This window comes from Hakea prostrata, chromosome 9 (assembly GCF_041222555.1).
Source record: "Hakea prostrata isolate BN-2017 chromosome 9, UWA_Hpros_2, whole genome shotgun sequence".
NCBI lineage: Eukaryota > Viridiplantae > Streptophyta > Magnoliopsida > Proteales > Proteaceae > Hakea > Hakea prostrata.
The window spans coordinates 40628085-40651627 of record NC_142608.1 but is presented as its reverse complement, the minus strand read 5'-3'; the positions used below and the strand labels follow the sequence as shown (position 1 = coordinate 40651627).

Below are 23543 nucleotides of genomic sequence, written 5' to 3'. Positions count from 1 at the left end.
TTTATAGGAAGCAAGAGTTCGGTTTAGATCAATCCAGAATTGATAAGTTCGTTGTTGTATTCACTGTCTAAGGATCACGGCAAAATCTGAAGGAAGTGTCGAATTTGTGACCTCTTCATTGAAAGGCGCCGATCATTACCTATTGAACACCCCTCTAATGGTAAACTTAGGTACACTAGATATTATCAATTACACTAGCCAACATAAGAAGGAATAATAATAATAATAATAATAATAATAATAATAATAATAATATTATATATATATATATATATATATATATATATATATATATATATATATATATATATATATATATATATATATATATTTTTTTTTTCTTCAGTAAGGGATAATAATAAAACTTGGGTCGATATAAAGTGATACAATCTAAAACAATGGGTATAATAGTTATTTTATTCTTGTATGCACCACCTGCATACGGACCACACAAGCACAATCCTGTGATGTGGTCATGTCGAAAAGGAATCATTCGATTTTAACGTTTAAGTATAAAACTTTTGCGGAAGGGGGGTTTTGTGAGGTTTTCTGGGTTTTGAGGGATGTCCCGTGGTTTTACTACTTTGGTTCTCTTTTTTAGTTTTTAAATGTTCTCTATTTGAAAGTTGCAATGCAATTTCTATTGGGTCCCTTCAAGAGTATTAAAAATTTAAAACAGCTGTAATGATTTCGTCGTTTGCTTGATGTCTGTTTGCCAATATTCGAATGTTATTTTCGGTGAAATAGATCATCACACTTCAGAATACCCAGCAGCGTCCACATTTGAAAGGATCGATCGAATGGCAGCCAACTCCGCCTCTTCTTCTTCATCGTCTGAAAATTGGCGTCATGATGTGTTCTTGAGTTTTCATGGTGAAGATGTTCGTACTAGTTTTGCTGATTGTCTTTATTATGCTTTGAAGGTAGCTGGAGTTCAAACTTACAGGGATGAAGATGAACTCCCCAAAGGACATGAGATCAGTCCGCAGCTAATCGATGCAATCGAAAACTCACAGATCTCTATTCCCATCTTCTCGAAGCGTTATACTTCTAGCAAATGGTGTCTCAATGAACTGGTTAAGATAGTCGAGTGCAAGAAAACAAAGAATCAGATGGTCTGTCCCATTTTCTACAAAATTGAACCAAGAGATGTACGAAACAAGAAAAAATTCGATGCAAATTCCTCTAGAGAATACAAAATGGGCCTCAACAAATACCAGAAGGGATTAATAAAAATAAATGCAAAAATCTTTGGAGAACACCAGAAGGAAGAGCCAATCGTGCAGCAATGGAAAAAAGCTCTAAAAGAAGTTGGAGAACTAGACGGATGGCATTTGAAGGAGCATACGTGTAAGTTCAACACGACACTTCCATTTTATTGGTTCCTTAGTATTAGAGGTTTAGTTTGTTATTAACTTCTAATTTTCTCAATATAAGTTAAGTCACCAAGTTGCATATACTATGATAAGAAAATATAAGTAACTCTTAACTCAACTTTTTTTTTTTTTGAGTAGAAAACTCAACTTTATTTGTGTGCAAGTTAAAATTTAAAGCGCTTTTTTATTTTTGATTAATTATTAGTTACCGCAATGCAACTAAATTTATGTTTTATTTTTATGCTCTTAACCCAGCTTAAACATATTTTTATTTACAGATTTTTCATTTAAGTTAAAATTGACTAGATGTACAGTATATAAGAAAAAAAGAAGAAGAAGTTAATTTCAATTTTGCACGGACTTGTTTTGGAATTTTCAATTTAGTAGGTCTCTATAAAATTTGTTGCTGTAATTAATATTTTTAATAGGTTATGTGCACATTAGAAGACCCTTAAGTTCTTTTTGTATTGTATTTTTCTCCTGACTTTTGTTATAGGTCTTGGTTTTCATTCACAATGGGTCCAATCTCAAAATACTCTATTTTGGGTTCAAGCTCAAAACACTTTTTTTAAGGTTCTAATTTACAATATTACCTGTTATGATATCTTAATAAGTTTTTCTTTTCCCTTATAATTTGATTAGTTATGTTTTTTGAATTACATAAAAGACCTCAACGACCCATAATAGAAATAGTATTAATCTGTATTAAATTCTAGGTTATCGGCCTAGAAGGTCTCCTCAAATTCCAGAAAGGTATCATGAGAAACAATAAATTTGATAGGTTTTAATATGTTTTTATATTATTTGTTAATTTATTTTTTACTAACTACAATCCGAATAAAATTAGTATGGAGGGTTTTTTTGTTCGTCAGGGTTAAAATAGATTGAGGTATATAACTTATAACAAGTCCATGCAAATACTTGGACAGGTTAGTCATATACATTGCACAAGACCCTTTTCACTTTTGAGTTCTCGAGAACATCATACAATTTATGCAGTTAGTGCAATTTGCTCTTTCTTTTTTAACTTGACCATGTGTTTTTTAGACTTAGACCTAGGATTACTTACAGTGAACCTTTAACTTTGCATCAAAGCTTATTTAATATATTGAACAAAATTTCAATTTAGTAAATCTTAGTATTACTATGGCTTGGATGATTGTTCTTCACCTAGGCTTAATTAGTGAAGTTCAAAGCAAAGTTTCATTAGATTCACCTTTGTAGTTTAGACTCATTTTGGCATCATTTCTATTGCTTCTTTTTTTGACAAATTCTCACTCTTTTTGGGTCTTCGGCAACCATTTATGAAACTTGTTTTAATTAAAAGAATAGAAAAACATCCCAAAAACCAATAGAGACTATTACCAATTATGAACAAAATTTGATTTTTGATCATTTTTGCCTTGAACTCTAATGAGAACCTGCCTTCAACTGAAGGTAACCAACTAATGTCATGTTTCCTTTTAAAACTTCCCCTCTCCACCATGTCCCTTCCTCCCTCTTCCGTTCTTTTATGTTCGGTTGAGTATAATTACACCCATCCCCCCCCCCCCCCAATTGATTCTAAGAAATGTGTACTCTAGTCTTCTAATTTCTTGTACATTTGGCCTACTCTTCTTAGTGTCCAGACTCTAAAGCCCCAATTAGGGGTGGCGTTGCTTCTTTGTCTGATCAAATCCAAGCATTGGAAGTGGCCCACCAATCACCTTGATCGAATTGCTTTGATTATGCTTTCATCTTGGCAAGCTCATTCCAAGCCAATTAAGGTTCAACCGATTTAGCACGAAGATTAGATCCAGTAGCAACATTTGGCGCCATCATTTGGAATCAAAGTGAAAATCCATGATAAGTGCCACTAAGCACACAAGAAACTTCACGTCCATCTAAGGGGCAAGACGGTGCATTTTGTGCTCTCCTTGTGAAGTAAAGGAAGTCAGGAAAAAATTTGTAACTGCCTCCTCTTTCTCTCTCCAACCCCAGATGAAAGCAAAACTCCCAAGAGAACCATCTGACTAAGGACTTGGAACTCACACCCCCTGAGACAGATCAGATTCTTGAGGAGGCCACTTAGAAACAACAATAAAGTCCTTCATAGGTGATGGTGCAACTGTCAGATCTGTGGTGCTTCATCCTTGAAGTAAATGAGATGTTCTAGGCGAACCTACATTTTGTTGGTGTGGCAAGATAGATTGGAATAATACTACTGGTTTATTTTCCATCTCTAGACTTAGTGGGAAATTAGGGGTTCCTCCTCCTTGATTTGTTGCTAGTTGCGGCATAGAATCCCTAAGTTGTGAGTGCGAAAGGAGTGATTGTGCTCTAGGTCCCATAGGATCGAAAGAGGGACTAGTTGCAAGCATTGACTAGTAGTAGAAGAGAGTCCCAGAAAAATCTACCAAAGACTGATAATCTGGACAAGAGTGATGAAAGATCTCCCCAAAACAACAGGTAGAATGCTCCCTAACAAAGTCAGTGAATCATTGGGTCGACATAGAAGACCACTCTGGGGAGCAGATGTGACTGGCATTGAGAGAGCAACTAGCAATTGCAACAACCAAAATGATGTAGAGATTAGCCTACGGGTGTGAGTATATAATTTTTTTTTTTTTTTTGTTTGGTAAGGGGGAGAGGGATACACGGCCACCAATCTTTTATTTTATCATTTGATGGAGGTGGTTTTTGTGGCGGGGGGGCTTGGCGCGGGGTTTGTTGTTTTTGGGGGGGGGGGGGCCGGGGGGCAGGGGGGCGCTTTTCTTTTTTATTTTTTTTTGGGGTGGGGGGGGGGGGGGAGGGGCATGGGTGGGGGGGCCCTTTTTTTTTTTTTTTTTGGTAAACAGCACTTCATTTATATAACTAAACAAAGTACAAACACACATGCATGAGAACACAAGGTTCAAAACGAACCAAGGAGCGGCAAAAGACCAAACTGTCGTACATGCAAGAGACAGGGTCAGCCAGGGTAAGGGTTGGGTCAAGCCCAAAGTGGATCACAGCCACAAAACCCTTAGAACAAGAACACCAAAACAACATCAACACCCTCAAAGGGGGACAACTTACACGCCACAAGGGTGGACATAACACCCACATAGGGGGACAAAGTACACGCCTCAAAGGCGGAGTCAAAACTCCTACAATTACAGCGATGGTAGCAGCGAAAGTGTGGAGAAGGTTCAAAACCTCCCATCCAGCGATGCCGTAAAGGCGTACCGGTCAAGCTCGACGCAGAAGAACTTGGACCCAGACTTGGAGTTGTTCTGCGGTGTGCACCAGGAAAAGCTGTAACCAAAGGAGCTGTTATGAAAAAAAAAAAAAAAAATAAAAAAAAAAACAAAAAACAAAAACAAAGCACTGCAACCACAGATCTAAGGGGAAACCCTAGATCTGGTTATTAATGGAGAAAGCGCAACGGAGGCGGGAAATAGGGAGGCGGAGACGGGAAAGAGGACGGAAAAGAGAATAGATGAAAACAGAGAAAACGGGAGAGAGAAATGGGAGAGAGAAAACGGGAGAGAGAAACAGAGAGGGTGGGAGAGAGAAAACGGGAGAGAGAAACAGAGAGGGCGAGAGAGAGAAGAGAGAAAACAGAGAGGGCGGGTAATCAAAGATGAGAGAAACAGAGAGGGTGGGAGAGAGAACAGAGGCGCCGGGAGAGAGAAAACGGGAGAGAGAAACAGAGAGGGCGAGAGAGAGAAGAGAGAAACAGAGAGGGCGGGGAAGCAAAGATGAGAGGAGGTAGGGAGGAGCAGGAAGCAGAGAATCAGATCGGAGATGGAGTAGGGAGGGAAGAATATGGGAGAGGGGAGCAGGGAGGAGGGAGAAGGAGCAGGGAGATGGGACGGAGAAGAAGCAGGGAGGGAAGAAGATCGGAGAGGGGAGCAGGGGAGGCGGAGAGCCGCAGCGGTAAGGCTCTCCGCCTCAAATGGGGAAACGCCGGATTTTTTTCAGGTGGAGAGCAGGCTCGCTTCGCCGCTGCGTACCTCAGGAACAGCGGAACAGGAAACCGATGTAGGGCCTTCCTTGCTTCACTAAAGGGTTCAACTACAACCTAATACTCCATATTGAAACCAAGATCTGTCAAGAGCTTTTCGGAGCTAAGTAATTCGTCTCTAGTCCCAAAGTAGCATGAGAATCAATAAGATGGCCAGCAACCTCCTATCAATCACCGTGGCCTTGGAGAGTCCATTTAGAGCTATATGCACATATTTAACCAAGAGTCCATCAAAATCAAGGAATTTGATGAGATCATAGCCTACAATGTACTCCATGGAGGCATCATGAACAAGGAGCTTACAGGTCCTTCGTTCTTGATTGGCCAAAGGACATGGTCAACCTTATACTGATGCCATCAGTTCCTTAACATAGCAGAGATGATCAAGGCACAAAAGAGAGAGGTTGGGGGTTAGACCAGAGGCAAGAAGAAGACAATTGATTTTACCTCACAAAAATCTTCATGTAGGAAGAAGAGAGATCATTCTATATTCGAACCTAGAGGTTCGAAGTGACTGCTAGCTAATCATGAACCAGATCCTCAAGATGTATGAGGCCAGGGAGGAAAGAATGGTACAATACGTAGTCAATTTCATCTAGTGCCAATCATAGTTTGTGACATTTAGGATCAAACAAATGTTTCAGAAGGACAATAAAGCTACGGACAAACTTGCTTAGCTCATTTTGGCTAGGTTTTCCAAGTCGGCTCTAGTGGTGAAGGTAGAAAAATTGGTTACTCTGACTTACATAGGGGCAGAGATGATGGATATCGAGGAAGGGCTTGCCATAATGGCCTATTGCATGATGACATCTTGTCTAGAGATATACAAAAGGCCCAAACATTAAGACGAAGGGCGACCAAGTAACGTGCTGAAGGATGGTAGCTTTTACAAGTGATTGGTCTCTAGACCTTTGTTTAGTGCCTTGGACCATTTGGCACCCAATATGCATTGGCTAAAGTACATGAAAGGATCTGCGTAACATAGTTGCCTGGGCCATGGACTACGAACCCCTTCAGCAAGGGTTCATTGGCTGAAAATGTAGCAAGAAGCAATTGAGTATGTTTGAGAATGTCCATGATACCAACTCCATGCTCTGGTTCAGCATTAAAGCCCTAACCTGTGTCTTGTGCTTGATCCCCTATGTTATTTGGTGTGTCAACTTGCTCAGACCATTCTCACCTACTTTTTGGTGCCAGAAGTTCTTAGTGGTGGTGATCAACTACTTTACAAGTGTTTTGAAGTTGAACCCTGGCCATCAATCACAGAGAAGCAAATTGGATATTTTTTCGAAGACAAGGTGATCTACCAATTCAATTTGTCAAAAAAAAAAAATCTATCCTTCAAGGAGTTAATGCAACTAGTTCTTTATAAAGTTCTAAATGCAATGATGGCCTAACCCAGTGCGATGGCCAAGTAGAAGGGATGAACTAGGCATGATCAAGATGCGGCTCAAGGAAGCTAGGGCACAATAGATGATAGAATTGTTGAGCATCCTATGGGCATATTGAACTTTAGCCTAGACACCCATAGGAGAAACTCAATTCAAGCTAGTGTAGGATCATAAGTACATTGGATACAATAGAAGTGCTACTCAGATGAATGAGAGTTCGAGAGTTCGACAAAACAATGAATGAAGGACTTCTTCAAGTTAGACTGGACTTCCTAGATGAGGTCCGAGAAATGCCTTATATCAAAATGAAGAGTACTAGACAAGAATGACTGCATACTTCAATGGCAGGGTCAGACAAAAAGTGTTCCCCACAAGTGATCTGTTTAGCAAAAGGCTTCGGTGTTTGATCCCAAGGATGACGGAATGTTATAATCGAAATGGGTAGACCCCTATATCATTGCTTTAGTGATTTGATTGGGGACATACTAACTGAAGGACCCATGTTTGTGAGAAGAGCGACCATGGAACGTGCACAATCTACAGATTTTTTACTAGTGAACAGAGTTGGCCTCTGAGGCCTTGCACTTCTTAAAACTTTTAAAGCAATAAATTCATTTGTTTGATCTCCACCTAATTGTTTGTGTACACCACGTCTTTGCTTGGTTAGACTTTGCATCCAATCCTGATCAGGGCCCTCAGTTTGTACACCAAGTCTTCACTTGGTCAAACTTCATAATGGATTCAATCAAGATCCTTGGTCTGTACCTAAGCATCTACTTGGTTGCGTCCAGTCCACACATCAAGTTTTCAATTGATCGAAGTTCTCATTGAAGAAACGCTGGTCCCTTAGTCTATGCATAATGACTTTGCCCGGACGGGTCCTTATGCTAGGGGCTAGTACAATACACAAGGGATTGGATACTACCTCAAGCCCCAGCCTAGTACTCCTAGAAGTACTCTGGCTAGACACCAACACTTGATGAGAATAAAGGGGTAAGGGAGCACATAACAAAAAAAATAACACAAACGGGAAAAGAAAATTTTTATTTCATTGAAGGAAAAGATTTGCACAAAACAAGCCGAAGCCCAATCACTTCCATTTGCGAAAAAAGAGAGAAAAACATACATTCTAGGGCTAAATCCTGATAACATATACTCGTAAGAAAAGAGAAAAAGTTCCAAACATATGTGGGTTAAATATTGATCACTAATACTTAGGAAAAGATAAGTGTCTCCCTGCTGCTCCCTAGCCCCCTGCTCTCGTTTCTTCTATGACCCTCTATATTCTACTTCATCTCTCTACTGAACTCATTGTCAGAACTCAGAAGATCATTGACCTCATTATTAATGTCTTGACGATCACACTAGGCTAGAGGTGCTGGGCCAAGCCAATCTTATACATTGGAATCGAACTCCTCAATCTCCTCGGTGTTGAGCAAGGGGCCCCTCTTCAAAACCAACTCCCAGTTGAAATTTTTGGTCATCAACAACTGCCTTGCCAACCACCTTAACAATGTCGTAGTATAATAGCGTAGATTTCTTGAAGAAGGTCACAACATTCAACGAGGCTTGGTTTAGTGCCTCCTCTTGTTCAGCCTTCATCTTGTTTAGGTCAACCTTCACCGACTCCAGCTTTGCATGTGCCTTCACCAACTCCTAACTGCCCTTTCAGACGAGTGATGACAACATCATCTGTGTCAGTCATCAGCATTGTGTTTCTCACAATCTAGGCTGATGCTTCTTTCCTTGGTCTTGTCAATTTCACTAAACAATCCATTAAGGTTGGTCCAGAGGCAAGCAACGTACTTGTCCTTAGCCTCCAAAAACCACGCTTACTCCTTGGCATGTCAAATGAGGTGAGAAATTGGGATTAAGGCTTTGGTGGCCAAGTTGAGCTGACATGCCAGCAAATCTCACCAAACAAAAGATATAGAAAAATTAAACTCAAATGAAAGAGGATCATAGTGCGAAGTAGTTACTCATAAGCTAAAGCTAAGAATTCTTGGTTAGATGACTCATTTGTCTTTTTGCAATCATCAAGGATTCGACAATCCTAGCCCCAGAAGTGGGCAGTAGCAACGCTCTCGAGAGCGTTGTCTTGGGGGCTAAGTCTCTAGCTCCACTAGAAGACCCACTCCTTTAATAGCCTTGGGCTAAAATTGCATGAACGTGCCCCATAGAAGGTGAGTAGACCTCCCAAGACAAACTCTTCAGCAACAGCAACAATTTGTGCATAGGAAGAACTCTCCATTTCTATATGTCTAAACACTTCATTCAAGGGGAGGCTATCGACGTCGACAACCATCACCTCCCCTCTTGAACGTCGACAGTGTCACCTCCCCCATTCTCCACCGTTAGCATCTGGATTGGATAAGAACCTTCTTTAACCTTACAAGAGGAGGCCATTTCCTTCCTCCTCTAGACAATAAATTTTCTCTTCCTTTCTCTTTTGACCATGCTGACTGCAGCTTGATCCCTGCACATTCGACCTCCTTCCACTACAAAATATGAAATGTAAATGCATAATTTCAATGATCGGCAATCAACACACATAAGTTATTGTCTAAAGGAAGGTTACCTTCGGTGAGAAGGTTGTATTGTCGAAGAATGGTGTCCACTTTTAACAGGTTCAAGTTGAACTCTCCTTGCTCCCTAGCAGTTTGGATCTGCTCCAAGGTCTCCAAATCATAGTAGACTAACAAGGGAATGATGTTCGGTGCCTCCAGTGACTGAGCCGAATGCTCCACCCACTACGTCTAGAAGTTGAATGTTAGGTGGTGTGTACAAGAAGTAATGAGGTTTACATGGTGATATGGGAGGATTTGTACCCGACCATGGAGGAACCCGAGTGGGTTGAACCAGACATTCAGTCGGGTCATTAGCCGACTAACTAAATAAAAGCGCCAGTTACGCTGGACCTTTATGGCAACAACGTCCTAATTGGAAGGTCAACTACAAAGATGATCAAGCAGGATAACCGGCGAAGGAGCATGATCAGGGGAGATATGATGGCCATTGTCAAGGAAGACTGCCTACCCCCGAAAGGTAACTTACACCTTATTTTGCGGGATCTTCAACAATTACAAAAGGAATGATCCACCTTGATCTAAGGATTGGAACAGCACCCAAGACACACTTATTCGGGTGAACTTCATGGTGGTAAAAGACCTGTCGGCATACAATGTCATATTGGGGCGACCAACTCGGAATGCACTAGAAGCAGTCGTGTCACCCAACATATGAAAATCAAGTTTCCAACAGATGCTAGAGTGGGCGAATGCAGTTCCGACCAATCTACCTCCCGATAGTGTTATGGGAATTAATTAAAAGAAAAAATGGAGGTTCGAGAGCTTGGGAAGTGCCCTGACTATTGAGGTTCGAGATGATCGGGATGAAGAAAACATGCAGAGGGCAGAACCGGTCGAGAAGCTGGAAAGCATTCAACTAAATCCAAATTATCCCGAGCAAGGAACCCAAAGACTTCAAAAAAGAATTGACCGAGTTCTTATATGACAACTCCGACATCTTTGCATGGTTGGCAAATGATATGCCTGGGATAGCAGGGGGTAGCTGAGCATAAACTCTGAATTTAGAAAGATGCAACCCCGGTCATCCAAAGAAGAAGGAATTTTTCTATTGAGAAACATGAAGCCATCAGAGTAGAAACAGAGAAACATGTGAAGTCAGGTTTCATTGAACTGATCGAGTGCCAGACCTGGTTGGCAAACGTTGTAATGGTCAAAAAGGCGAACGGGAAATAGAGGATGTGTACTGACTACACATATTTAAACAAGGCCTATCCAAAGGATTGCTACCCTCTTCCCAGAATTGACTTACTGATCGACGCAACGGCCGGGCACGAAGTTCTCAACTTCATGGACGCTTGCTCGGGATACAACCAGATCCTCATGAGTCGAGAAGACGAGAATTATACCTCGTTCATAACTGACCAAGAGAGTTACTTCTACCGAGTAATGCCTTTCGGTTTAAAGAATGCAGGTGCAACCTACCAAAGAGCGGTAACACAATTTTCCAAGATCAGATCGGGAAGAACATGGAAGTATACGTTGATGACATGCTCCTGAAAAGTTTGGTACGGGCCCAACACTTAGCGGACTTAGGAGAAACATTTGATGTCTTAAGGACTTATCAGATGAGCTTGAACCCAGAGAAATGTGCATTCAGAGTCTTGTATGGGAAGTTTCTTGGACTCATGGTCTCCCAAAGGGGGATCAAGGCAAATCCCGAGAAAATCTATGCCCTAATTGACATGCAACACCCCATAACCGTAAAATAAATCCAATGCCTGACCGGGAGAGTGGCAGCGCTAAATCGTTTCATATCCCGAGCGAGAGAAAAATGTAACTCTTTCTTCAAAGAATTAAAGGCCACACCAATCTCGGGAGAAATCATGTGGACGGACAAATGCTAGAAAGCATTTGAGGAGCTCAAAGGGTCACTCGGGACAACCCCCGTCTTAGCACGGCCTATTACCGGGGAGTATCTAACAGTTTATCTCGTTGTTTCACCAACAGTAGTAAGTGTTGTCCTGGTAAAGGGAGAAACCACACAAAATCCGGTATATTATGTGAGTCATGTACTCAGATGCAGAAACAAGATATTTGGATATTGACAAACAAGCCTTGGCTCTTCTAGTAACCTCATGCAAGTTAAGGCCCTACTTCCAGGCACATCCAATTACTGTCCCGATTAATTTCCCGCTCAAGAAAATCCCGCAAAGATCTGATGTAGCTGGGAGAATGGTCGAGTGGGCAGTTGAACTTAATGAGTACCAAATCGAGTTCAAACCAAGAACGGCCATCAAAGCCCAGGTCCTGGTCGACTTCATTGTGGAAAATAGCCTAACACGAAGTGAAAACTAAGATTCAATAGCCACTAATGAGGCTGACCTATGGATATTACATGTGGATGGTCGAGCAACAGTTCTGAATTGGGAGCAAGGTTGACTCTTAAAATCCCGGGGGACTTCACAGTTAGCTATGCTTTAAGATTCAATTTCCCGGCCTTTAACAATGAAGCCGAGTATGAGGCCGTTCTCGTAGGCTTACAAGTTGCATGAGAGCTAGAAGTCAGAAGCAACTCCCAACTAATTGTAAATCAAATCAAAGGAGAGTATAATGCAAAAGAGGAAAGAATGGAAAAATACTTGGCAAAGGTCATGCAACTTCAAATGTTTTTTGTTCAGGTGGTTTTTCAACAAATACCCATGAAAGAAAATGAGAAGACAGACCCCCCCCCCCCCCCCTCCCCCCTTACACCCCGCGGGCTCCGCGGGTTTCTCCCTATTATTGGCCCCCCCACGCCCACGCGCACCCGGCCCCCGGGCCGCCGGGGCGGGCCCCCCGGACCCCCCCCCCCCCCCCCCCTTTTTACGGGGGGGTTTTTTCCCCCCCCCCCCCCCCCCCCCGCCCCCCCCCCCCCCCCCCCCCCGGGGCCGCCCCCCCCAAGTCCAGGTTTTAGTCTTCAACAATATTTAAGACAAATACAGATAATCATGAGCAAGAATATCCAATAACTAAATTAAATGAATTACAGAAGCCCAAAATGCTCCAATAACAAAGGAAAGAAAATAAAGAATAATGAATAAGTCAAAAATGAGGGCAGCGGAATAAAAGTGTTTAAATCAGTTTCTTTCCAGTTTGTTTCTCTAAGTTAATGAACTTAGATTCCAGTTTAATGAGGTGAGGAGTCCTCCAATTCTTCTCCAGTCAGACCATCAACCGGTGCGATAAGCGCACTCCATGCAACCGCAGGAACTCCCGCACATGCTATTTCCATCTCCCGCTGGCGGTGCCACGTCTTCTTCAAACGGGATGGTTCCTTCATAGGGAACCAACCCATCTTCAGATACAATTCCCTCCTCTGTATAAGCTAAAAACATACAAAGAATAAAGGAATGAGTTCTAAAGAACTCAGTAAGAAACAATCATATATCTCATCCATCATCCAAAAATACCATGATACATCAGTAATATGAATGAATGCAAAAACATGAATGATGCTATGATTTCTAACTATGCAAGTCTCTAATAGCTGACATGCTTTAAGATAAACACCAGCCCTCCTCTGGGTAAGTCTCATCACTCTGATCCGGCAAGGACTGGTTACCTCTGTAGGGATCCAGGGAAAAAGGAAAGTCCACACATGCTCCTGAGACCATGGTTAGGGGTTAAGTCCACACTCTCTCACCACGACCATTGGTAATGAGTACTGGCGCATGTCTGGGTTTCTAATCCAATGCAAGGTCATAATGGTTACATGTCTACATGAAGTCCAGATACATCCCCTATGGCACCGACCAACTCGGTTCAGTATCCTTCGCAACCTAGGAGTAAGAATCCTCACGGACTGGATACCTCTGTTGGACTCTACTCCATAACCCTATGATCATCCACATATCATTGGGGCGGATGCTCTCATGATTCCTCCCGACACCCGGTCCGGTCCTTGGACATCCATGAGCCCAACCCTAACATATGCAACCCTACCATTTCATGACCAACGGTGGACCACCAAGTCACATCACCTGTCATCACGGGTCACTCGGTTTCAATTCCCCTACCGAAAGGGTAGTAGCATGTGGGGTACCTAGCCATGCAATCTAGACTCATCCTAACAATGTCATCAATCAATCATGATAATCTTGAAGGCATCAGCGGGCTTGTGTCCCATTCCACAGACCTCCCCGATAACATCGGCTAAGATATCCCAAAAGGAATACCCCAACTATCATAATCATATACCAACCACCACCATCTCATAACAATCACAAACCATAAAGTACACATGAAATCAAAGTAAACAGCAGTAGTATGACAGCATTATATATGAAACTACAGCAGTATATATTGGTACAAATTAAGAATAACAATTACTAAATCAACATGCTGAAGTATACATAATTAGATAAGATAGACTGTCCTTACATTGCATATACTTAAACGTCCGTAAAATGGAATCCGAGTAATTATTAGTAGACTTTTCTTTTAAACAAGTAGTCACCTAAACACGGGGTTATTAGAATATATAAGTTACATAAACCAAATTGAATCAAAACCGAAATCTATTTGGTCACTTTGTTTACCGACCGGTCGCTTGTGCCGGTCGCTTAGGTTAAGCGACCGCCACTAGTGACCGCCCCAAAACCAGATGAGCTTCAATCCGAAACTCGGGCTTCTGATTACTCGATTTCAATCCGGTTTTCGAGTAATCTCATCCTAAGTCTCGAATTAAACACTCCCTAAGCCAAAAGGGTAAGAGAAAACAATCCCCTATCATCAGTGGATTATCCCTAATCCTCTCCTTTATTGAATTTTCCATCTCACGAAGCGGGGTTCCGTTTATGGTTATTCCATCTCACGCAGAGATAAAAAAAAGGGTAAAGAATAACCAAGGGGTAATCACAGTGACGAGGAAAAAGGATAAAATTAAACTAACGGAGATAAGAGAGTAGAGAACGAAGGGTTAGTTCAATACCTCACACCAGAAAGTCAGAGAAGAAGAGAACTGATCCTCCAAACCACTGTCAGTATTCCAGAGACTCTTTCGGATCTTCCCCGCAGCCGTCTTAACTCCCAAATAAGAAATAACGAATAAAGTAATCGTTAATAAGACGGAGTTTACCTTTTATAGAAGTCTGGGGGCAAAATAGGGCAAAATCCCCAAAAACAGACCGGGCGGTCGCTTGGGCCGGTCGCTTAGGTTAAGCGACCGCCACTAGTAACCGCCCCCATGTAATTTGCCATACAAGGGTGCTTTTACTAGGGGGTTGATACCCAAGGTCAACCTAGCCCTAAATAAGAGATGGGGGAGATCTTACCTTCATTCCGGACATCTCTGAACGACACATGACTTCCAGAATTTCCCACACCAGCCAAAGCAGGCTTTTCAGACATAGGATCCAGATCCATGGGTCCTGGGTATGGATCATGGGCTTCAATCCGGATACTCCACAAGTTCACCCGACTAGACCTTCGGGTTCTCGGACCTGGAATACGGATCTCGGGTTAGAAATACGGGGGGGTATTACAGATTTACTCTCGACCGATTGGAAGGAGGCCCAAAAGGTTAGAAACCAAGCGGCACTGTTCACCATCGTAGATGACCAGTTATACAAAAGATCTTTCACCAAGCCTCTCTTGATTTGTGTTGGACCAACCCGAGCAAACTATGCCCTGGCAGAGGTCCATGAAGGTATATGTGGAGCTCATATGGGTGGGAAAGCATTGGCACAAAAGGTACTAAGGTCGGGAATTTACTGGCCGACCATGCAGCAGGATGCCCTTGAATACGTCCGCCAATGCGTACATTGTCAAAAACATTCTACCGTCTTGAAGGGCCCAGCAGTACCTCTTTCACCAATCCTATGCCTGACCCCTTTCTCTATGTGGGGGATGGACATAGTCAAGAAACTACCAAAAGCTTCAAGGAGCCAGGAGTATCGCGTCGTAGCCATTGATTACTTCACGAAATGGGTTGACGTTGAACCTCTGGCTTTCATCACGGAAAAACAAATGGAAAAAAATTTCGAAGAAAAAGTCATCTACAGGTTTGGAATACCTCGGGTTCTGGTGACCGACAATGGGAAATAATTTGAGGGGTCGGATTCGAGTCACTTTGGGACAATTACCACATTGAACACCACTATTCCTCAGTTGCTTACCCACATAACAATGGGCAAGTCGAAGTCACAAATAGAACACTACTAGACGGGATGAAGAAAAGGCTAGAGGAGAGTCAGACTCTCTAGGTCGAGGAGCTCCCGAGTGTCCTATGGTCGTATCGATCTACTACCCGTGCCTCTACGGGGGAGACACCATTCCGCCTGGCATATGGCGCTGAAGCTTTGGCTCCAATAGAGGTTCTGGCCTGGTCAATCCGTTACAACACTTTTGATGAAAAGAAAAATGACCAAGGCCTAAGGGAAAACTTGGATTTTCTACCAGAAGCCCAGGAGAAAGCCCACCAAAGGAATCAGTTGTACCAAAAAAGGGTAGCTCGGTGCTACAATCCCGGGTAAAAGGCTGAAGATACCGAGCGGGAGATCTGGTATTACGTAGAACATGAGCTTCAGATCCCATGAATCAAGGAAAGTTAACCCCAACTTGGGAAGGACCCTACATCATTGACAAAGAAACAAAACCGGAGCATATCGGCTAAAAGAGCCAATAACAGGAAAGTCGATTGATCGATCATGGAACTCGACCAATCTGAGAAGGTTCTACCAATAGTTTTATATCTTTTTCAAAACAAATAAAGTTCTTTCAGCATTCTCAGAGTACTGTAACACGGGAATTGACCCAATTGTACATTTTGCACCTTTCTTAAGGACTACAAAAAGCGACATGAGAACTAAACCGATCACGTATTTTTGCACCTTTCTTAAGGACTACAATAAGTGACATGGGAACTAACTTGATCACGCATTTGCACCTTTCCTAAGGACTACAAAAAGTGACACGGGAACTAACCCGATCACGTAGATTTAGCACCTTTCTAAAGGACCAGACTCAGGAGCTAACCCGGTGATACGTTTAGCACCTTTCTAAAGGACCAAGACTCGGGAGCTGACCCGGTCATACGTTTTGAACCTTTCTAAAGGACCAAGACTCGGGAGCTAACCCAGTCATACATTTCGCACCTTTCTTAAGGACTACGAAAATGACTTGGGAACTAACCCGATCACTTCTTTAGTACCTTTTCTTGAGGACTTATCAACTTTTTTACCATGAACAAGCATAGACACTCGAAAATTTACCCGGTCTGAAAGGTTAGAAGGGCTCGAGAGGCCACCCAGTCTCATTCTCAACACCTCTTGTGAGGACTTAGAAAAATTACGTGAGAATCAATCTACCGATATATACAAAGAACAGAAGATACAAGAAAAAATCGATCAAAATGAAGGCTCACCCTGGGAAGAACCCCACAACCAAAAAAAGACTCATACTCCATGGAATACCCATGGACAGCAAATTCGTCCCCTTCAACCCAATTGATTTCCACGACTATGTCCTCTTCCTCGGTATCTAAATCGAACGGAGTATTCAATTGATTGACCTCCTTCCTTGTCCTCTCTTGGAAGTCGGTAAGAAAGGGCTCAAGAGAAGGAAGACAAAAGAACAAGAAAAATTCCCTCCACTTTTTGGTTGTGGACGGGAGAGTGAACAGTTACATGGAGAGCTTTAGCCTACTGCGACCAATAAGTGTATAATTAACAAAATAATACTTATCCGACTGATGCGATCTATAACATCCTTGTAGAGGTTGAAGAAGAAAACAATAACACCACTATGCATCCATTTGTTGCAAAAGAAACAATACAATAACAACGATAAGAACCCGTATAGGGTGAGTTGAGGCGTATAAAATAGTACTTTTCCTTAAGGTATTTGAATGTCTCCTATAGTGCTAACTGGTTTGACCTTGACATCCTCACCTCCAAGATACAACAATTTCTTAATCCCAATGACATGTACTCCAAAGGAATATATTTGCAAAGAATGTCTAAATGTAGTACTCATAAACCCATCGACAAAACACGCACATCAACAAAAACCAAGAGACTAATATAAGTTTTAAAATCACTGTTTTTTCTGTTACTAGGGATCAACTCCTCTCTTTATATAGAAGAGGAAGAGACATCTACAAAGGGGTATCTCTATAAGGTACCTCCCAGGCCATGTCTTTTCCCTTAAGTCTTGTTTGTTAGCTATTGACACAAGACTTTTAATAAGTCACCCATTGGCTATTTAGGCACATCTCCTTTAGCCCTTCATTATAAAATGCATGAAAATATTTTGAATCTCATAATTTAAAAATAAATTGAAATTCCAACAAAAAGTGCTATAACTAGACATTATGGACAATTTTGATGGAGAATCAATGCAAAAATAGAAGCATACAAGATGCAAATATTAATCCACTTACTATTTCACTCCATGAAGTATTCATAATTTGTTTTGTTATATGTCTGATTCATCACCTAACTCATTTTGTCATCATTATTTTTGTTTCAACTCTGTAGGTATGAAGGGAAGTTAATACACCAAGTTGTTAAAACAGTTCAGATTATATTACAAAAGAGACTTCCCATTGCTGCTAACAACCTAATTGGTATTCAATCTCATAAGGAAAAAATGTTGGAGCTTTTACACATTGAATCTGAGGACCGGAAATTTATATGGGTCCATGGTCCTGGTGGCATTGGAAAAACAACAATTGCTAGGGCTGTTTACAGTGAGATCTTCAGTCATTTTGAAGAGTATAGATTCATTGAAGATGTTCGAGAGAAAGCTCAAAAACATAGGATTGAATATGTGCAAAACCAACTTATCACTAATATCATGGAAGAAAAAAGTAATATTACTGATAAGTTTGTTGGAATTTCATTGATCAAGCAAAGATTCCACAATAGAAAGGTTCTCATTGTGCTTGATGATGTGGATAAAAGCGATCAAGTAAAGTTTTTGGTTGAGGATGCTGAATCGTTTGGTATTGGAAGTAGGGTCATTGTCACAAGTAGAAATAAGGACATCATAGTTGCCGGGGAACCTAAGATTTATGAACCCCAACTACTGGATTTAAATGATTCACTTGTCCTTTTCAGCCATTATGCATTTGGAACTGATGAACCTCCAATAGATTATTTGGATCTTTCAAGAAAGGTTGTAAAAACTACTGGAGGTCTTCCATTGGCTCTTCAAATTGTAGGCTCAGCTTTATCTTTAAGAAAAATATCAGAATGGGAAGGGGTGCTAAAGAAACTACAAAAATTTCCCAATGCCGAAGTCATAAAAAGCCTGGAAGTAAGTTATGATGAGTTAGATGATGAGGAGAAACAAATTTTTCTTGATGTTGCTTGTCATTTAATTGGAATGGATAAAGACATTGCATGTTACTTTTGGGAAGGGTTTGAGTTTTTTGCACGAGAGGGGCTTCGTACTCTCTGTGTAAGGTCGTTGCTAATGATCAATGAATATAATGAGCTAAGGATGCATGATCTGCTTCGGGATTTTGGAAGACATATTGTTTATAAAGAAAACGAACACGTGGAAAAACGTTCTCGAATATGGTCCAAGGAGGAAGCTGCTGAAGTATTGGGTACACTAACGGTAGGTTTTGAATAATCTTTTTTTTTTTTTTTTAATCTTTGTGAGGAGTTTTGTGAATTATGTATCCTTTTATTCTTACTTAATTGAGGTTGTCATTGTAGGGACTAAGTACTGTTAAAGGACTCCATGTTCAACCACAACCAGATAATCTGATTCCCAGTGAAGGACTTGCTTCAATGACAGAACTGAGCTTACTTCATATTGATGAGGCATCTTTTTTTAATAACGAGTTACCTGAAAGAAATTCTCTTGAGACCATAACTAATTCTTTTTCAAAATTAAGATGGCTTTGTTGGAGAGCATTTCGTCCGTCTGAATATCAACTGGCCAACTTCCGTCCGAAAATGTTGGTTATTCTTGATCTATCCCATTCTGAAATGTCGGACGAATGGATTGGCTGGAAGCAAATTAAGGTTTGGAGGAATTAATTTTCTACTTCATGTAATTTGTTAATAGCAAAATCTTGCAGGAAAAAAAGGGGAAAAAAAAAACAAAGAATTCTCTATTTTTGTCCTTCTCGAGCTAATTACTACATAAATGCAATTTTGTAGGTGGCTGACCATCTGAAAGTTTTGGATCTCACGGGTTGTGGTAAATTATCTAGAACTCCTGATGTTTCAGGGAATCGACGCTTGGAGTTATTGATTCTTAAAGTTTGTGGAAAATTGAAGGTGATAGATAAATCCATTTATGATCTCGGGGAATTGGTTAACTTAGATATGAGCGACTGCCCATATCTGAAGGATCTGCCGAGTAAAATTTCCCAGTTGACGTCTCTCAAAAGCCTCGATTTAAGTGGTTGCGAAAGGCTGGGGGAGTTCCGAAATGAACTTTGTCGGTTGATTTCTCTCGAAAGTCTCAAATTAAAGCAATGCCACCGTCTACAAAAGCTGCCGGAGGAATTGAGTTGCATGGCCTCCTTGACAACGCTCGATATAAGTGACAACAAAAGGCTTATGTCCATCCCAAGTCTTCCCTCGAGGTTGACTAGCCTTGATATTTCAAAATGCCATTCACTTCAAGATATCTCAGCTCTTCCCTCGAGTTTGACCAGACTTCATGCCTCGCGTTGCTCCTCATTGGTAACATTATGCGCACCAGGAGGCTTGAGGAATTTAAAGAGATTAGATCTTGGTCATTGCAGCAGCCTAGAAGAAATTAGAGGCGTTGACAAGGAATTGGATTCCCTGGTGGACTTCAACATTGAAGGCTGTGAGAGTTTAAAGAAGATACCAAAACTGAGGGGCTCGAAATATCTGAGGACTTTAACGCTCGATAACAATCAATCCATATCTGATTTTGAAGGTGAGGGGATGGATTCTCTTAAGGCGTTGGAAGTAGAGAACTGCAAATCATTGAGAAAAATACCATACCTGCAAGATTCGAAGAGCTTCAGGAAATTAGAGATCATTGGATGTCCCGTACTGTCCGAGATTGAGCACCTTGAGTACTATGAATGCTTACAAGAGTTAACGATAAATGGGGTCACATCATTAGAGAGATTACCTGATGATCTTTCAATGTTGAAAGAGTTGCGGACATTGAAGATAGCAGGTTCACCACTCATTCCAAGATTATCGTATCTGCCGAACAATTTGAGTAATCTATATATTGAAGGCTGCGACAATCTAAGTGAGATTTGTGGTTTGGACAGGTTGGAATTCTTAGAGACTCTGGATATTAGTTGGTGCAAGTTCATAGAAAGATTACCGAATCTCTCAAATTTTCAAAATTTAGTGAATCTAAAGGTCACAAACTGTGAGAAGCTGACTGAGATTCAAACTGGTAACGGATTGATGGATTCTTTGAAGATCTTGGTTATTGGAGGTTGTACATCCTTGGTAAGATTACCAGATCTCTCAAACTTTCAAAATTTGAAGTGCTTAACTGTCACATACTGCGAGAGGCTGACTGATAGTCAAGCTGGTAATGGATTGAAATTCCCATGTATGGGAGTATGGGAGTCCTTGCAAACAGTACAAGTCCCGCCAGATTTTGAAGAATTTGTACGAGTATGGGACTCACATGGGAAAAGCTTAAGGATCAATGGTAGTGCGGAACTGTCCAAGATTAATAAGAACCTTCGGTGCGATGAATCCTTGCAAGAGTTATGGATAACTGAGGAGGCCACGTCATTAGAGGGATTACCTGCTGATCTTTCAATGTTGAAAGAGTTGCGGATATTGCGGATTCGGTACTGTTCGAATTTAACCCATATCCCAGGACTCGGCGAATTGGAGTCCTTGCGAGAATTGACGATAGTAGATTGCCCAGTCATTCCAAGATTATCGGAGCTGCCCAAGAAAATGAGTAATCTAAACATCCTACGCTGCAAGTATCTAAGTGAGATTTGTGGTTTTGACGGGTTGGAATTCTTAGAGAGATTGCATATCCTTGACTGTGAATCTCTGGAGAGATTACATAGTCTGCCAAAAAACTTGAAGCATCTCGTGATTCATGGCTGCCAGAATCTAACTGAGATTCAAGGTATTGGCAATTTGGGGTTCTTGGAAAGGTTGGATATTAGTGCGTGTGGTTCCTTAAAAATTCTTGATCTGTCAAACCTTAAGAACTTGAACAATCTAAAGATTGCAAACTTCAAGAACCCAACCGGCGATAATGGATTGGAATTCTTAAAGACTCTGAAGATTATTGGGTGCAAGTCCTTAGAAAGATTACCAGATCTCTCAAATTTTAAATATTTAGAGGAGTTAAATATTGGATGCTGCATGAAGCTGACCGAGATTCAAGCAGTTGATGAATGCCTTTGCAGGTCTTGGATTGCCTGACACAGTCAAAGAAGGTACTTCTCTCTCAACGTGTATTGTTTTTTGTCTTTTTGTTTTTATGTATGATTAAGCATTGATTTTGGATGATGACCCATGGACTTTTTAGTTCTGGTTTACTTCCCTGAAAAGAAGTCCTAGAAAAGTCTATGTGGAAATCAGATCAAAGCTGCTGGTTGAGGTCAATTTTGATTGCTGCATTTGTGTCAATTAAGATGTTGCTTGCGTTTCAATCAAAGGAATACTTAGGCCAGGACTCTATTTCACAGACTAATTACTACTGCCAATCTAAATCTAATCTAAATGGTTTATCTTATATTCACAAACAGATTTTTGAATAAAATCCCCATTTATATATAATCCTCTTGTGTAAAGGTTCCTATTTATCAGCATGAATAAGGACACCACAGAATCATGACAAACCTACTCCAAGTGAGGGGTCGTGTGCTAGAATTAGGTTAAATTTCTCTTGTGAATTCTTATATTCTAATTTTACTAATGATTGTATTGATGAATACTTTGATTAAATTCTAATCCAGGCATGCATGCATTGAAACACATGGGATGGGGATGGGTATGAATTTATGAGGACGGTTATATCCCGTCTATTGAACTCCAGTATGATGAACTTTATATTTTGATCTTGGAGCTGGTTATGGGTGTCAAGGTAAGACTTGACATGTGAATTAAGACTTGTTGGAGATGTTCATGTAAGGGTATGGGGGAAGTAGACTAGAAACTCACATCCACACACTTTGTTGCATTTGATCATGATGGATACATAATCCATATAGATGCATGGCTAATAGAGACCCAAACACATGCTAGTCCCAAATCCTTGCTTGATTTACTTTTCTATTGTTATGAGCATGAGTAGACCGAATCACTTGAACCTATCAGTTAATGTGAACGAGAGTGCAAACCAAATCTCTTGAACCTACTAGTTGATGTAAGCAAGAGCGGAGACCGAATGCCTTTATCACCCAGTTGATTTACTTTGAAGCATTAAGCTGACTGACTCCAATAACCCGGTTGATATGAGCAAGAGTGGAGACTAGATCCAATTACTCCTGGTTGATGTGATATGAGATAATGAATGAAGACGGACCCCCCAAGGGGCTGTCGTAGGTTGCAGCTTCCTCATGCATTCGGATGTGTTTGTGCCTCTCATAACTCACCTCATGGTTATTCTTTCTTTTTATATGATGGTCTATGTGCAGGAGAGTCCCCTTGGAGCAAGTTACTCAGGATTGCGGAGTGGATGGTGGTGTTGTAGCTGCCGAGTAGTTGGATGTTGACCATGGTGCCCCGAGGACATGCTATTCATGCTTATTAAAAATCATCTAGTGGACTAGGAGTTTCATAGTATATCAAAACAATGTTAGTTATAAATTCTTTGCTATTTCCATTTGGATTATGTTATCTTGTTTCATTTGGAACTTGTATGGGATCAAATAATTAGTTACCGTTAGAACTCCTTAAGTATTTGATAGTGCAAGTTGATTAAATCCTTAATTCTCTTGCCTATGATGTGTCTTGCAAATGAAATGTCTGGTTATGGTACTGCATTTGTGATCCAATAAGGCATTCAACATCACTTATCCAGCCCATTCAAGTGGGATATGACAAGGATAATCAATATGATACTTCGAGGTACATCCCATGGTGAAGATAATTGCTGCTAGTGAAATATTTATAATGTTCCTTTCAAGAACTTCTATTCTTTTTTAGTCTCCTGCAATGGTTAACTGGAACTTTTTATGGTTTGTAACATATACTGAGTCACTACTACGACTAACTTTTGCCAATTCAGATCTTGAACAAGCAGGATAGCCATTTTAATTAGCCTGAGCATTTTGTTTGGTAAGTCA

The 23543-nt window shown here is 41.0% G+C and overlaps 1 protein-coding gene across 1 annotated transcript; it reads left to right on the top strand.

The window, feature by feature from the left end:
- The first annotated feature begins 572 nt into the window (after window positions 1-572).
- Window positions 573-23295, top strand: LOC149005233 (uncharacterized). Its single transcript, XM_089168821.1, has 4 exons — window positions 573-1348; window positions 17800-18886; window positions 18988-19299; window positions 19438-23295. Exons 1-4 carry the CDS (start codon window positions 705-707, stop codon window positions 21673-21675), a joined length of 4281 nt encoding a protein of 1426 aa, XP_089024947.1. The 5' UTR covers window positions 573-704; the 3' UTR covers window positions 21676-23295.
- Window positions 23296-23543: the final 248 nt, after the last annotated feature.

Bases quoted from the DNA above. Each gene is read 5' to 3' on its own strand.
- LOC149005233 (XM_089168821.1), top strand. From the start codon at position 705: ATGTCTGTTTGCCAATATTCGAATGTTATTTTCGGTGAAATAGATCAT. The intron at 18,887-18,987 runs GTAGGTTTTGAA...TTGTCATTGTAG, and splicing joins AAGTATTGGGTACACTAACG to GGACTAAGTACTGTTAAAGG. The intron at 19,300-19,437 runs GTTTGGAGGAAT...GCAATTTTGTAG, and splicing joins TTGGCTGGAAGCAAATTAAG to GTGGCTGACCATCTGAAAGT.